Consider the following 15,782-nt stretch of genomic DNA (forward strand, 5'->3'; position numbering starts at 1 on the left):
TTCCGCCCAGGGCGTGACCCTGGAGACCCGGGATCGAGTCCCACGTCGGGCTCCCTGCGAGGAGCCTGCTTCTCCCTCTGCCTGGGTCTCTGCCTCTCACTCTCTCTGCTTTTCACGAATAGATAAATAAAATGTCAAAAAAAAAAAAAAAAAAAAGGAAATCTTATTCTAAAAGGAGTTCCTTTCTCTGAAGTTTGTCTTGGGCCATTTGTTCCCTCTAGCCCCGTCCAGGCTGGGGAACCTGGAGGATGGAGGAGACTCCAGGGCCCCTGGAGGCTGGGGGAGGGGGAGGGGGAGGGGGGAGGCGAGAGGGGAGCGGGAAGGCCTTAAATTCCGAGAGCCCAGGAGGGAGCCCCGCAGCCCGCCGGCCGGAAGCGGGAGTGACTTGCCACCTGCCGAGCTCCCCCCCCAAATCCCGGGAGCTCCTCGACGTCGGCCCAGATTCCCAGATTCCGTCCGCCGGCCGCGCGGAGGCTTTCCCAGCCACATTTCCTTGTGAAAGGGAACTTGCCACAAGTGAACGCAGGGCTGTTCTGGTCCGGGGTGTTGTTTTCTCATTCTCGCGGAGCTCCTTCCCTTCACGTGGGGGGCGGGGGGGCGGGGCGGGGGGCGGGGGGGCACGGCGCTCCCTGACTCCGGGAGAGGAGCGAGGTCAACCCTCCCAACGTGCCCCCTGCGCACCCGGAGCTGTCACTGTCCGAGCGGCACAGGGGTCGCGGCCGGAGCCCGGCCCCCAGCCCCGGCCCCGGCCCCCCAGCCCCGGCCCCCCAGCCCCGCGCCCGCACGGCCGTGGACACAGCGCTGCCCGCGGGGACTCGAGCCCCGGCCCGACCCCGACCCGACCCGACCGACCCGACCCGACCCGGCCCGCAGGAGCCCGCAGGAGCCCGGGCGGCGGGAGGGGCCGCGGCCGGGCCGGGAGCGGGGCCGGGGCCGGGGCCGGGGCCGGGGCGGGGCCGGGGGCGGAGGCGGGAGCGGGCCGCCGCCCCACAGGCCGCGCCGGTAAATCTGCTGCCTCATCCCGGCGCCCCGCTCCCGCCCCACTCACGATGCTCTCGGCCATGGCGGCCGCTCCCGTCTCCGGGCTCGGGCCCCGGGCCGCCGCCGCCGCCGCCGCCGCCTGCCGCCCCGCGGGCCTCGCAGCCCCGGCCACGGCCTCAGCCCCGGCCTCCCGCCGCCGCCGCCACCGCCGCTCCAGCTTCGCCGCCGCCGCCGCCGCCGCCGCCGCCGCCGCGCGACGTCCGGCGCCTCGTCCAACGCGCTCCGCCGGCTGCGCGGCCCCGAACCCGAGTTCCGGCGCTCCAACGGCCCGCGCATGCGCACGCCCGGCGGCCGCGAGCTCGCGGGGGGGGGGGCAGGCGGGGGAGGGGCAGACGGCGGGGGAGGGGCAGACGGCGGGAGGAGACCGGGCGGGAGGGGGAGGAGAGAGTAGATGGAGTGGAGGGGACAGAAGCGGGGGGGGGGGGGGGACGGGAGACCACGGGGGGGGGGGGGAAACAAGGGGGGACAGACAGGGGAGGGGCAGATGGTGGGGGGGGAGACCGGGCGGGAGGGGGAGGAGAGAGTAGACGGAGTGGGGGGGACAGGCGCGGGTGGGGGGACGGGAGACCACGGGGGGGGGAACAAGGGGGGACAGACAGGGGAGGGGCAGATGGTGGGGGGGGAGACCGGGCGGGAGGGGGAGGAGAGAGTAGACGGAGTGGGGGGGACAGGCGCGGGGGGGGGACGGGAGACCACGGGGGGGGGAACAAGGGGGGACAGACAGGGGAGGGGCAGACGGCGGGGGGGGGGGAGACCGGGCGGGAGGGGGAGGAGAGAGTAGACGGAGTGGGGGGGACAGGCGCGGGTGGGGGGACGGGAGACCACGGGGGGGGGAACAAGGGGGGACAGACAGGGGAGGGGCAGACGGCGGGGGGGGGGGAGTCCGGGCGGGAGGGGGAGGAGAGACTAGACGGAGTGGGGGGAGGACAGGCGGAGTGGGGGGAGGACAGGCGGTGGAGCGGCAGACGGCGGGGGGGGTGGGGGGGTGGGGGGAGGGGCAAATGGGGAGGGGGGAGTAGATGGAGTGGGGGGACACACGAGTGGGGGGACAGACTGGACAGACGGGGGAACAGATGGGAGGGGGCGGGAGATGAGGGGGTGAGGGGGTGATGAGCAGCATGGGGGGGCAGATAGGGGAGGGGCAGACAACAGGGAGAGGGGAGAGGAGAGAGTAGACGGAGTGGGGGGGGGACAGACGGGCGGGAGACCAGGCGGGGGGCGGGGAGCAGACGGAGTGGGGGAGTAGGGGGGACAGACGGCGGGGGAGGGGCAGACGGCGGGGGAGGGGCAGACGGCGGGAGGAGACCGGGCGGGAGGGGGAGGAGAGAGTAGATGGAGTGGAGGGGACAGAAGCGGGGGGGGGGAACGGGAGACCACGGGGGAGGGGGGAAACAAGGGGGGACAGACAGGGGAGGGGCAGATGGTGGGGGGGGGAGACCGGGCGGGAGGGGGAGGAGAGAGTAGACGGAGTGGGGGGGACAGGCGCGGGTGGGGGGACGGGAGACCACGGGGGGGGAACAAGGGGGGACAGACAGGGGAGGGGCAGACGGCGGGGGGGGGGGAGTCCGGGCGGGAGGGGGAGGAGAGACTAGACGGAGTGGGGGGAGGACAGGCGGTGGAGCGGCAGACGGCGGGGGGGGGGGGTGGGGGGGGCAAATGGGGAGGGGGGAGTAGATGGAGTGGGGGGACACACGAGTGGGGGGACAGACTGGACAGACGGGGGAACAGATGGGAGGGGGCGGGAGATGAGGGGATGAGGGGGTGATGAGCAGCATGGGGGGGCAGATAGGGGAGGGGCAGACAACAGGGAGAGGGGAGAGGAGAGAGTAGACGGAGTGGGGGGGGGACAGACGGGCGGGAGACCAGGCGGGGGGCGGGGAGCAGACGGAGTGGGGGAGTGGGGGGGACAGACGGGGGGGGGGGGTAAGGAGAGTAGAGACAGAGTTGGGGGGACAGATGGGGGGAACAGACGGGAGGGGCCGGGACACCAGACCAGGGAGGAGCAGCGAGAGGGAGGGCAGCAGAGGAGGAGCAGATGGGGGGAGAGGAGGCGGAGAAGGGGGGAAGACGGGGGGGGGGCGGGGGGGGGGGGGTGAGGAGGGGAGTAGAGGGAGGGAGGTACAGCTAGGGAGGGGTGGGGGCACAGGGGGTTGGGAGGAAGGAGGGAGGAGCAGATAGAGAGGGTGGGAGGCAGATGGGGGAGGGGAGGAGAAGGGGTGGGGACCAGACTGGAGAGGCTAGCAGAGGCATGGGGAGCAGATGGGGAGGTGTGGGGGGATGGAGGAGGCAGTCGGGGTTGGGGAGGGGGCAGACTGAGTAGGAGACCAGTCTGTTGGGGGGGCAGATGGAGAGAGGAGGGAGTACCCCAGGGAATATGACATTGTTTATGAAAATCCAGGCAAGGCAGGAAAACTGAATTTAACTGCATTTTAGGAGTTGTGTGTCGGCCTTCAGCTCAGGTCATAATCTCGGGGTCCTGGGGCTCCCTCCCCAGCATGGAGTCTGCTTCTCCCTCTCCCTCTGCCCCTGTACTCTCTCAAGCTCCCCTCTCTATCTCAAATAAATAAAATATTTAAAAATAAATAAAGAGGGACGCCTGGGAGGCTCAGTGGTTGAGCGGCTGCCTTTGGCTAAGGATGTGATCCTGGTCCCGGGATCGAGTCCCACATCGGGCTCCCCACAGGGAGCCTGCTTCTCCCTCTGCCTGGGTCTCTGCCTCTCTCTCTGTCTCTCATAAATGGATAAAGTCTTTAAATATAATAATAAATAAATAAATAAATAAATAAATAAATAAATAAATAAAGCATTTCAGGGCAATGTTCCCTGGCCACAGAGAGGTAATGTCCTACAAAACACTGTCGTGGCTCATGGGCCACCAACCCACCCGCAGGTCTCATGCTTGGGTCCGGCTAGTTGTCATCCCTGCTCCTGCTCCAGGCCCTGCGAGGTTCTGTGACCTTGTCCATGACTGTGGGGGAAAGCCACCAAAATGTCCGAGCGGCCAAAGTCTATGTGTTTTTTTGTTTTTGTTTTTTTTTTAGATTTTATTTATTTATTCATGAGAGACAGAGAGAGGCAGAGACACAGGCAGAGGGAGAAGCAGACTCCATGCAGGGAGCCCGACGTGGGACTCGATCCCGGGTCTCCAGGATCAGGCCCTGGGCTGAAGGCGGCGCTAACCCGCCGAGCCCCCCCCCGGGCTGCCCAGTCTATGTGTTTTAACCCCAGGGCCCCCTCCAGCTCGCCTTTGTGTATCTCGTGTGCCACAAAAGTTAGGACCTTATCACCCTCATTTCCTCCCCATCCTCCTACCGTTTGACAATATCAGTGTTCACAACAGGACATGTTCTGTGACCTCAGTTTTAGGGAACAGGTCACGTGCCTCCTCAGCCCATCCTCCAATATTTACTCTATTTGGGTGTGGGGGCGAATGCTGGGGATGCAGCAGGAACGGGGGAGCCCCTGCCCCAGTGGAATCTATGTGTAAACACATGAAACGTGTAAGTGTGCAACGTTTGGTCGCCGGCAACCGCTGCAGCGGAGGAGACAGAGGGTGACAGAGGCTATTTTAATTTTAAATAAGACGGTCAAGAAAGATCTCTCTGAGGACGTGAGGTGTGAGCAAGTCCCAGAAGAGTGACACAGGACGAGAGGGAAGCATCTGCAAGGGTCCTGGGGCCCGGGAAGCACTGGGTTCTCCAGGAACAGCAAGGCGTGCAGAGGGCAGCGGGGGACTGGGCCCAAGAACCGGGTGGGACGTGGAAAGGCCTCTGGGGGCTAGTCTCAGTGTGTCATATTTGAAGGCCTTTGGAGGGGTGACGCAAAGGAGGCTCTCCGTTGTGTTTCAGACGGATTCTCTGGAGGCTGGAGGGACAGGAGACCAGGGAGAGGCAGGAAGAGAGGCGGGGGGGGGGGGGTGCTGAGGAGGCAGCGAGACCCAGCCGCACATAGGCTTCCCTGCAAGACCGGGACACCGGCCTCCGACTGGCCGACACACGTCCTTCCACTGTCGCTTTCCCCCTCTTCCTTTACAGAGCGGCCTCTGCTCTCGCTGCTTCTCTTCTACCCAAACATGTCCATCATGGGATCCCTGGGTGGCGCAGCGGTTTGGCGCCTGCCTTTGGCCCAGGGCGCGACCCTGGAGACCCGGGATCGAATCCCACATCGGGCTCCCTGCATGGAGCCTGCTTCTCCCTCTGCCTGTGTCTCTGCCTCTCTCTGTGTCTCTCTGTGTGACTATCATAAATAAATAAATTTTTTCAAAAAAAAAAACACTTTAAAAAACAAACAAACAAACACGTCCATCCTACAGAGGGCAAGACCCCGTCTTCTACGTGAGGTCTCCTGGCGCCCCCAGGAGTGAGCCCTGCGCGGTGACAGGTCCCCCGCTCACCTCTTCAGCCCTTCGTGGTACTGGGAGGCTCTGCCGCTGACTCTGCTGATGTTGCATCGGCGGCCGCGCTGCTAGGACGGCCACCGCACAATCCCACAGGCTCCAGAGTGGAGATTTATTTTCTCTTCTTCGGGTTCTGGAGACTGGAAGTTGTGAGCACGGTGACAGGCAGCCGGGACTCTCGGGGTCGCTCCCCTGGGCCGCAGGCTGCTGCGCCCGAGCATCTCAAGCGTCCCTGGCGTCTGCCAGTGTGGCCCGGTTTCCTCTGGCCTCTTTTGAAGTTGGCGACCTCTTGAAGGGCCGCTCTCCAAGTCATCTTCTGAGGTTCTGGGGTTTGGGGCCTCAACATGTGGGTGCGAGGGAATCAGTCCAGCCCCTCTGCGGGGTGGGGGCTGTAGTTTGATTCGGCGTCGCCCAGTGTCAGGACGGGAGCGAGCGGAGCTGGAGAGGTGACTGGCGTCGCCCAAGAGCCTGGCAGTGGAGCTGGGGGCAGGCACCCAGGGGTCCGGGTGGGCCGCTTCCGTGGAAGGTGAGCGGAGGCTGCCAGAAACCTTTCCCATCTCTCCCTTTCCTCTTTTATTTAATTAACATGAACCCCACGCAGCATGCGGCCAACCATCTTTGAACAATTCAGTGGCATTTGGTGCTGTCACGATGTCGGTGTCGTGCAAGCACCTCCTGTATCTACTTCCCAAACGTTCCCCTCACCCCCCGAGGGACACCCCACTCCAATTCAGCACCGCCCCCAGGGCCAGGCACCCACCCATCCTCATCCATCTCTACAGATTTACCTACTCTGAGCATCTCACGTCAGCGGAATGATAGGGACGTGGACTTGACGGCTGGCTTCTTTCCCATCCACGGCGGCGTGGCAGCTGTCAGAGCGCCTTTCGACGGATGGAGTCATTCCACTGGGTGGATAGAGCACATTTTGACTTTCCATCCTTTGTGGATTGACATCAGGTGCTTGCCACCTTTTGGCAATTCTGGATAAGGCTGCCGTGAACATGCACGTCTATGTATTTGAGTCCCTGTTTTCATGTCTTTGGGGCGCAGCCAACTCTTCACCCTACTTTGCTGGCTTCCCAGCTCTGACCACTATAAAAAATCACATATATTCACGTCTTTGTTGGCTCCCTTGATGACTTCCTCTTCACTCGAGGTGAGTTCCTGCTGACTAGGGTCTTCAGCCGCGGCTCAGCACGCTCCCTGACATAGATCACTGATCCACTGTCCGTCATCTATTGCATAATCGTACGTCTATTGTAAATCCGTTGTCACCATAAGTCTGTGAAGTGAGCTCCTCCAAAACTTAGTGACTTAACACAATGGCCAGTTACTACCCACCCACCCTGGTCCTGCCAGGGTCAGGAATTGAGGCTGGGCCCCGTTGGGTGGTTGTTTGAGTCTGGGCCCCGTTGGGTGGTTGTCATGTGGGAAGCTGGGGCGGGGAGCAGGGGCATGAAGCAAGAACGCAAATCACAAATCATCACAAAATATGGTAAGTCGTGTCCCAAAAGCCCCGGGGAAGAGGGGAGGCCCCTGCTTGCTGGGCAGGATGTGATCTGGAACTGGACGCAGGGAGATTTCGGGGGACGAACAAGGTCGAGGGCGCGAGAGCCAGCAAGCAGCCCATGAGGCTGGATTTTAAGGTGGTGGGTCAAGTGAGGAAGTGCCTGGGGTTCGAACGTCAAACAGAAGAAGCACCAGGGGGAGAGGATGGCGAAGGCAGACTGGGCACGTGGCATCGCACGGGAGGTTCCCCCTTTCTCCTGCCATGAAAACGTGCAGAGGGTCCCTCTGCGACCTCCAAATAGCCCGGCAAGCCAATGACTGCCATTTGTGTCACAACCTCCCACCTCCCAAAGCAACGAGGGAGGTATGGAGAGGTGTGTGCCCCTGTGTTCGAGCCCTGGCGTGGGTGGGGATCTGCTCGGAGCCTTCCCTCCCACTGCCGTCCAAGCCAAGGAGAGAGGACAGGACAGGGTCACAGAGCCTGGAGCAGCCCTGTGTGCGGGGCAGCTGCATGGCCCGGAGCCTTCAAGCACTAGGACACGTGACAATGGTTGTGACCAAGTCCTGCCCCTGAGAAGAGAAGCTTGGAAGGAGGGAGGAGCCCGCGTACCTCAAAACCAGGAAGGATGTGATCTGGCCAGTGGATCCTGTCTCATTCTTACAGGGAATAAGCTGGGGGTAACTGGCGTTTAACTGCTGGCCGGTCTCCCAGGATTATTTCTGTGATCCGGCTCTCAGGGGTGAGCTGATGGAGCGGACGCTGGACCTGCCAGGCCGAGGCCCACACTGGGGCCCTGCAGTGGCTGCCACCAGGTGACAGGGGACCCCACCCCCGTCATGCCTGCACAGGGCTTCAGGGAATCCACAGCAAGGCTGCAATCTGCGCTCAAGAAGAAGGATGGGCTGCGTCTCAACAAGCAGAAGCTGTCCTAAGCCTTAAAACGTGATGCCTCACATGATCGGGTCGTGACTGTGGCGCCCCGCTTCAGCTCACAGCCCAGCGGCCCTGGACCGCTCAGCTCACAGGGCGGCGGGGACACAGGGCGGCGGGGAACAGGCAGCGTGCAGCTGGAGACACCAGGGCGGGGACAGCACACCTGTCCTGGTGGAGGATGGAGGGCGGGGAAAGGAGCCCCCTGCTGTCCCAGGTAAGCCAGTGCCCTGGGGGCCTCCACCCCCCATTGGGAATGTCTCCACCTTGGAGGACCCTGGCCCCGGGTCCCACCCTGAGCCTGGCCGAGGGCTGGGGCTAGCCGGTAGGTGGACACCCAGAGGAGCTGACATCAGGATGGGGGTTTTACTGGCCAGGTGCCTTATCCTCACCCAGCACCTTGCTGTAGCTCTGAACCGTTTCCTACCCTGGCCCCTGTGCTCGCTGGGGGGGGGGGGGCGTGCTGAGGGCGGCACATGGCCAGCAGGCGGTGCCCGTTGGGGCCTCCACCTGTCCTGCCCAGCCCCCGCTGCTGCCTGTGGACTGGAGGGCTCTGCTCGGTGCCGAAGGCCCCCCTGCCCCCCCCTCCCCCCCCCCCCGGCTGGCACCAGTGGCCTGGCCTTATGCTCCTCCTGCCCGTTGGGGCCTGGGGGAGGGGGGGAATCCTCCTGTGCTCCAGGTGCCTAGTGAAGAGGATTCCAGGTGGAGGGGGCGCGCGGGTGCAGGCGGCTCGCTGCTGGTCAGCTGGCTTGGCGTGGAAGCCCTGCCTGAGGTGGGGCCACAGCGGCCTAGATCTCCCAGATTTCAGGGGCAGCCCTGCCTCTCCTCCCTGCAGGGGGACGACGGAAGTCTCCGCCCCACCTGCCTGCAGGTGGGAGGACTGAGAGGGGGTGGGGGGGGATTTGAAATTGAGATTGGCCATGTAGGGCCCAAGCGGGCAGACTTTCTCGAGGCTTCCGCAGACCCCAGCCGTGGGCCGCTCCTCCGCGGGCGGCCTCCTCTACTCCCCACACTTGGTACAACCAGCGCGGCCGGGCGCGGCCGGGGGTCCTGCTCAGGGCCAGCCCGGGCCCCTTCCGGCTGCCCCGCGAGCCCGGCGGACGCAGCTGTACGTGCAGCTCGGCGCTCAGAGCGTGGCGCCGATGGAGGGGTCCTGGCCGCTGCTGGCTGGCCTGACAGGGGACGCACACGGCACCGTCACCGGGGCCAGCCCTTCCTGGCGGGCCTCGGCCTCGTGGCGGGGTGGGGGAGCCCCCCTGGACTGGCGGGGTGGGGGAGCCCCCCTGGACTGATGCTCTGGCTGCCACGTGTCTGGGGCCCACGGCCTCCACGCTCAGGACAGAAGGGACGGGCGTGTGCTCGCGGTCACCTGCTGCCCAGGATCGCCTTGCTTGGCGTCCACCGTGAACGGGCCCTCTGGTGCCTGGCTGCGTGGGACACGCCCGCTGGAGCCTCCCCGGCCGCCCCCGGCCTCTGAGCCTCTTCCCTGCTGCCAGGCCCCAACACCTGGCCACCAGCAGGTCACCTGCCTGTCAAGTATCACGTTGTGCCTGAGGTCTCCCTGTCTGTTCCTCGTTCCTCCACAGGGCGCTGGGTGCCGGGCCCTCCCCGGGAGCAGCCCACTCACCTCACGCCGCCCGGGGCCGGCACCCCGAGAGGACCAGGTCTGGCGGGCAGGCGCTGGGGGCGACCCGGCCTCCCCTCTCCCCTTGGGAAGCAGCTGCCTGAAGTACCTGACCTTCCTGTTCAACTTTGTCTTCTCTCTGCTTGGTCTGCTGGCCCTGGCCGTCGGGCTCTGGGGCTTGGCAGTCAAGGGCCCCCTGGGGAGTGGCGGGGCGGCCCTGCCCAGAGACCCCATGCTGGGGCTGGCGCTGGGGGGGCTGGCGGTCGGCGCAGTGAGCCTGGCAGGCTGCCTGGGTGCCCTCTGTGAGAACGCCTGCCTGCTGCACTGCTTCTCTGGGGGTCTCCTCGCCTTCCTGCTGCTGGAAGCTGTGCTGGGTGCCCTGCTGGTGGCCCTGTGGGGCCCACTGCAGGACGGCCTGGAGTACACCCTGCGTGCGGCCATCGCCCACTATCAGGATGACCCCGACCTGCACTTCCTCATCGACCAGGTGCAGCGTGGGCTGCAGTGCTGTGGGGCATCTTCCTACCAGGACTGGACGAGGAACCTGTGAGTCCCAGAGGCCATGGGGCAGGCGCGGCAGGTGTGGGGGGCAGTCCCTGGCAGTCAGCAGGCCACACACGCGTACACCCACATGGATACAGTCACTGGCACACGCGTGTGCGCACACGCACATACACACACTCAGGCCCAGGCCAAGCTCCCCCTCGGGTTTTCGCCCCCTCCAACCAGGACCAGGTGGACAGGGATCTTAGTGGGAGGCTGAGCCCGCAGACTAGGAAGTGGGGAGTGCTTTCGGTGAGGTGGTCATGCAAAACGTCTGAATGTCAAGTGAACTTAGGCTCTTGGGGACATCACTGTGGACTCCACAGGTCTCCCTCCAAGGCGTGTGTCTGTGCATGTGGGTGTGTGTCTGTTGTGTGCATGCGTGTATCTGTGCATGTGTGCATCTTGCGTGTGCATGTGTCTCTTGTGCACGTGTCTGTGTGTGTGCATGTGTGTGTCTCTAGGTCTGTGTCTGCATGTGTGTCTGTGTGTCTGTGTGTCTGTAGGCATTGTCTATTTAGGAACACGGCACGGTATGTTTTTACATTCTGCTTGAGGACAACTGACACAAGTAGTGGAGTCATACAGACACCTGAGAACCAGCCACCAGTATCCAACAGTCACTAAAAAGTGCCAGGCATTTAGAAGCATCCACGTGGCCTTCTTGTTGGTGGGCCGTGTGTGACTGGACCGTGGCAGCCCCCGTGGTGTCAGGAAGGGTCCTTGCTTGGCGGGACCCACTCTTCCGGGAGACGAGAGCTTGTGTGTGAGGTTGGGCGGGGGCGAGCCTGCCTGTGCAGAGGCCGCCGCGTGCAGGACAAACCGTAGGAAGCGGGGCATCGAGTGCACAAGCCCGCGTGCCTGCATGTGAGTGTCTGTGTGGCCGTGGCGGTTTGAAGGGCAGGTAAGGGGCACCCGCCTTGGCACCGGGCCCCGCACCTTGGGCCCCGCCCGCAGACTGAGGCCCCTGCGCCCTCACAGGCACTTTAACTGCAGCTCCCCGGGAGCCCAGGCCTGCAGCCTTCCCGCCTCCTGCTGCATCCGCCCCAGGGAAGACGGGGCGGCCGTCAGCGACCCGTGTGGCCTCGGAGCTCTGGGCCTGGACGAGGAGGCCGCTCAGAGGGTGGTGCATCTGCAGGGCTGTGGCCCCCCGCTGCGAGGGTGGCTCCGCAGGAGCGTCCAGGCCGCCGGCGTCTATGTGGTCGCAGTCGTCGCAGTCCAGGGGGCCGAGCTCCTGTTGGCTGCCCAGCTGCTGAGGGCCCTGGCGGTTCGCAAGGGGGCGCTGCAGAGCCCCAGAACCGCAGGGACGGGGGCGCCCAGGGAGAGGCTCCCTGCCTAAGTGGCCCGGCTGGCCCAGGGCTCACAGCCCAGCAGGACACCCAGGGAAGGCGTCGAGTCACCATGCATGGCCGAGACCCCTGGTCTCCTCCACCTGCTGTGCCTCCTGCCCCCCAGGGCCCCTTTCTCTGAGGACAGGGCATGTCCACCTCCTTCCTGGTTCCCTCAACCCTGCTAGGGCGAGCCCCCTGCCACCACCTGATGTCACACTCTTTTGGAGACTTTTGTCCTCAGCCCCTGAGCCAGGCATGGCCCCCGCCCCACCCCGCCCACAGCGCCGAGGCCTGGTAAGCCGAGCCTCCCCCCCCCCCCCCCCGCACGGCTGCGGGGATGCGGGGCCTGGCCAGTGGGGAGGGCACGTGGCTGCCGAGACTGGATGACCCCCTGTCAGGCCTCCACCTCTCTGCCCTGACCGTCACCTCCGACCCCCGCCCGAGGCTCTAAGCCCCCCAGATGCCTGCCGCTGAGGCCCAGCCCTGTGGCCCCGCTCCCCTACCACCGGCCGGCCCTTTCCGGTCCACTGTAGTGGCCAGAAGCAAGACCCAGGCGGGAATAAACTTTGGTGAGATGCATGGCTCATACGGTAAATGGCACCAGTCTCAAGTGGGCAGCGTGGGGACTCTTCCCGACGTGAACACGGGGACCCGAGGCAGGGTCAGGGGCCCACGGCAGCGGGCTGCTCTCCCTCCTCCCCGTGGCCACCCCGGCTGGCCTTCAGCGCCTTCAGTTACCGTGAGTTTTTCTGGCTTTCACATAAATGGGATCACAGAGAGCCCTTGCCAAGAATCACCGTCTGGTCCCTGCGGGATGAAGACACCCCACAAATGCCCCTGGTCTATGTGGACACACACTTGGGTGGCTTCCAGGTGGCAACTGCTGCTGGGGACAGTTTTACTAGGCCTGTGTGTGCAGGTGCGCCCGATTCCCCAGGGTGCGGCGTCCAGGTGCGGGGGGACTGCGGGGTCACTGGTGGGCACCTGTCCAGCCGCAGTGGACATCCAAGGTCGGACTGGCTGGGCCACTCGGCTGACTGCCCACTCTCCCTGCACCTGTCCCCTCACCTGGGCGGCAGGGCTGCACTCTCCTCCTCCCAGCCTCACCAGTGCTGCCCGGCCCCCGACCCCTGGCCCCTGACCCCCACCACCCCCCGACACCCAACGGCCAGGCTCTGCATCTAATGGGTCTCCCTCCTTCATGGCCTGGCCAGGGCCCCACTGCCCCCAGCACCTTCATCCATACAGACCTGCACCCTCCAGCCCTGCCCCCCAACATACTCCAGACAAGCGAGCGGGGGCCACACTAACTTTACTCTGAAACGGGGACAGCAAGCATGGGCCATGCTGGACAGGATGCTTCTTGCTGCTGTGTTGGCTCGGAGGGCTGCTGCTCTGAGGCCGCCGGGACCCCCCCCCCCGCCCTGCCCACTCAGCTCAAGGGCGCCAGCTGGGAAGACTAGTGAGGGGGGCTCGTCACTATACTGAAGGAGGGGAGCGGGGTGTGATGGACATTCCTGGGACACCTGCCTGGCCTTCCTGCCCTAAGAGAAGGTCTGTGGGCCGGTGTTTGTGGAAGTGAAGCAGGGCCCGAGGGGTCCTGCAGGGAGCTGGTGGGCTTTTGGTAATGGGCGTCTGGGGGCTGAGGCTGCCACCCTGCCAGGGTCTCCAGACACACACCGGGCAATCTGGACACCGCGGGGGGCCGGCCTCCTCACAGGCACCCGGAGCATGGGGCGGAGTGGGCGGCAGGGGCCCTGGCCCCGAGCCTCTGGGTCAGGCTCTGGCGCTAGATGATGCCATACTGGGCCAGCTCATGCAGCTCCAGGTGGTTGAAGGCCTCCCAAGGACAGATGACCGTGATGTCTGCAGGAGAAGGGACGGGGCATCAGGGGGGTCGTGGCCCTGTTGTCCACGCCCAGAGGTCCTCCTCCCAGGGTGTCGAGGGAAGCGTACGGGTGCAGCACGCCAGGGAGGTGAGAGGACAGCGAGGGCCCCTTGGTGCTCTCCGGCACCTCCAAGTACCCGGCGAACCCACTGAAAGGAGCGGCCCCTCGGTGAAGCTAAAGCTCGGGGTTGGGGCAGAGGACAGACAGGCTTGGGGCGGTGCCCTAGGTAAGCTCTGGCTGGAGACAGCACAGGGAGGACGGGGCCCCAGGCCCACGGCCCGCGGGAGAGTTGGGGGATCTGGGAAGACCCTAGAAGCCGTCATACCTGTCCCCAGGCCTTCCATTCCAGGGATGTCGTCCCCAAACCTGCAGGACAGAGTGGTCAGGGCCAGTGGCCAGGAGGAGGGGAGTGGGGGTGCGTGCGGGGACCCAGGCTGGTGCGGGGGCTGTGGCCCAGTCACTAAGGGGCAGTGAGTGTGGTCCTCAGGGGGACGGTGCCAGGGGGCCCCGAGCCCTCCCACCTCCATGCTGAGGAATGAGGGGCACCACCCCAGCCTAGTAGGATGGTGGGACCGACCTCAGCCAGGAAAGGGTGGCCGGGCTCCCTGCTCTGAGGGGCCACCCCCCCCAATTCCTGTGTAGCCTGCGGCTGGGCCCCTCCACCAGGTCAGCTTACCCTTGGACGCCTTTCTTGGGGGGCTTGCTCTTGAACTGCCTGGTTTGCCGCTGCTTAAATTTGGGGGGCCCTTTTCTGGGAGTGACGGGCCCCCCAATCACCCTGGTGGCCGACCGGATCTCGGCCTTTGGTGGCTCCAGGTTCATGGCCAGGTTGGCAGAGAACCCACGGCGATGTCTGGCTTCTAGACTCCCTCACGCTGTGGGCTGGGGGCACACCAGTCAGCCCCCCTGCGGCTGCCCCCCTTGCAGGTCTCAACCAGCTGAACAGAGGAAGTCCTGGAACAGGAGACCCAGGGGGCCCTGAGCATGACCCCAGCAGGAGCCGCCGGCCAACTCCATGTGGGGCTCCACCTGGGGTCAGGCAGGGGGAATGAGGCTCCCAGCTGCACCCCCTCGGGAGTCTCCCCTTCTGCGTTCTCCACCCACAGCAATCCCTGGGGGCGGGGACACCCAGGGTCATTCCTGGTGGCAGGGCACCTAGCAGTGCCAGTAACAGTCAAGGGAGAATTGGAGGGCAGGGTGCCGGGCAGGGAGGGGCCTGTCTGGGAACCAGTCCCGAGCTGAGCTGCGCAACTGTCTCCCCACCCCCACCCTGCAATCTCTTCCCTCTCCTGGCAAATCCGCTGGCCACTCACTGGCTCAGACACTGCCTTGGGCAGCAGTGTGTCAGCTGCGGGTGTCCCTGAACCCACTGCACAGGGTGACCTCCCCTCTGCCTCTCCCTGGACACCCTAAGCCCCACTGACCCTGCTCAAGGGCAACTCGGCTTCCCCTAAGCCTATTAGCACCAGAGGGTGACTCTAATCTCTCAGGGCTGCTGTGAGCCTAGAAGGTTCCGGGGGTAGCTCATGACACAGACAGGAGCCCCTCGCGCCAGATGCCCAGGCACCACCCCTTGGGCCCTCTCTGCAGTGCCTGAGCGCAGCCTCGGGCCACCACCAGCTGCTGGCTACAGCATCAGGGCTGAGACCAACGGGCGGGCGAGGACAGGCGGTCCCACCGGGGGAAGGCTGCACCCCACATGACCCTTCCTCCCTGGGATGTGTCCTCTGTGCCAGAACCTGCACCAGCCCAGGAGGTGCACGGGGTCGGGGTCCACGGCGGCCAGCAGCAGGCCTGGTGGTCCCAGCTGCTCTGGCCCCTGACGCCCGCGCCCCCAGCCCAGGTGGTGTAGGGCCAGCCGGACCCCTCCACCTGCCCCAGGCCACGGGCCCGGTGTGCACACCCCAACCCGGACAGGACGGCTACTCTCAGATGCCGGCCTCGTGCAAACCACCATCCAAGCTCTCCCAGCTGCCCCAGCCCCAATCCAGTCTGCGGCCGATGCCCACTTGGGTTAGCTGAGAGGGTGGCCCTGGGGACTGCCTGCAACCATCACCTGATACAGGGGAGCCGAAGGTGACTGGCTGGGAGCCTCTCTGGATAGGACAGACCTCAGTGTGGCGGCGAAACGCCCAACTCCCCACCCTCTGCGCCTCGGGTAAGTGGCAGTCAAGACGGGCCACTGGGGAAGGTCACTACTCACCAAGCCCTGGGCAGGTCTCAGGGCCACGGGTGTGAGTGGCCAGGTATCCCCCAGCAGGGCGCCGGCTGACCATTTATCCACCTTCTGGGTAAGCTGATTAGGATTGTCCCCTGACCCTACACTAATAAGATTGTCTGGGGCCACTCAGGAGGGTGAGGGCATCACCACGGAGGATTTAGGAAACAAGGGAAGGGGCCCGGGTGCAGTCAAGGGCTCCAAGGAACGATGAGGCTGGGCGAGGTCAAGACAGGGATGGGCTGTGCCATCACAACCACCGGAGAACGGCAAGACTCTGCTAAAGCTGCTTGTCTT

General features: G+C 65.0%; 3 protein-coding genes across 3 annotated transcripts in view; 1 reads left to right on the plus strand and 2 right to left on the minus strand.

Moving 5' to 3' along the window:
* NPLOC4 (NPL4 homolog, ubiquitin recognition factor) overlaps positions 1-1,194 on the minus strand; it is a 65,512-nt gene extending 64,318 nt beyond the window's left edge. Inside the window, exon 1 of the mRNA XM_055315597.1 lies at positions 1,049-1,194. Coding sequence (XP_055171572.1) covers positions 1,049-1,063 — 15 coding nt within the window. The 5' untranslated portion in view covers positions 1,064-1,194. The remainder of the gene's footprint in view (positions 1-1,048) is intronic.
* A 6,389-nt stretch (positions 1,195-7,583) lies between these two features.
* TSPAN10 (tetraspanin 10) lies at positions 7,584-11,650 on the plus strand. Its single transcript, XM_055315620.1, has 3 exons — positions 7,584-8,097; positions 9,467-10,050; positions 11,029-11,650. The coding sequence occupies exons 1-3, from the start codon at positions 8,062-8,064 to the stop codon at positions 11,384-11,386; spliced, it is 978 nt and encodes a 325-aa protein (XP_055171595.1). The 5' UTR covers positions 7,584-8,061; the 3' UTR covers positions 11,387-11,650.
* A 1,153-nt stretch (positions 11,651-12,803) lies between these two features.
* Positions 12,804-14,401, minus strand: PDE6G (phosphodiesterase 6G). Its single transcript, XM_055315680.1, has 3 exons — positions 13,944-14,401; positions 13,593-13,633; positions 12,804-13,244 (listed from the first exon to the last, which is right to left on the minus strand). Exons 1-3 carry the CDS (start codon positions 14,087-14,089, stop codon positions 13,168-13,170), a joined length of 264 nt encoding a protein of 87 aa, XP_055171655.1. The 5' UTR covers positions 14,090-14,401; the 3' UTR covers positions 12,804-13,167.
* Between the last annotated feature and the right edge of the window lie 1,381 nt (positions 14,402-15,782).

This window comes from Nyctereutes procyonoides, unplaced genomic scaffold, assembly GCF_905146905.1.
Source record: "Nyctereutes procyonoides isolate TBG_1078 unplaced genomic scaffold, NYPRO_anot_genome, whole genome shotgun sequence".
NCBI classification, from domain to species: Eukaryota; Metazoa; Chordata; class Mammalia; order Carnivora; family Canidae; genus Nyctereutes; species Nyctereutes procyonoides.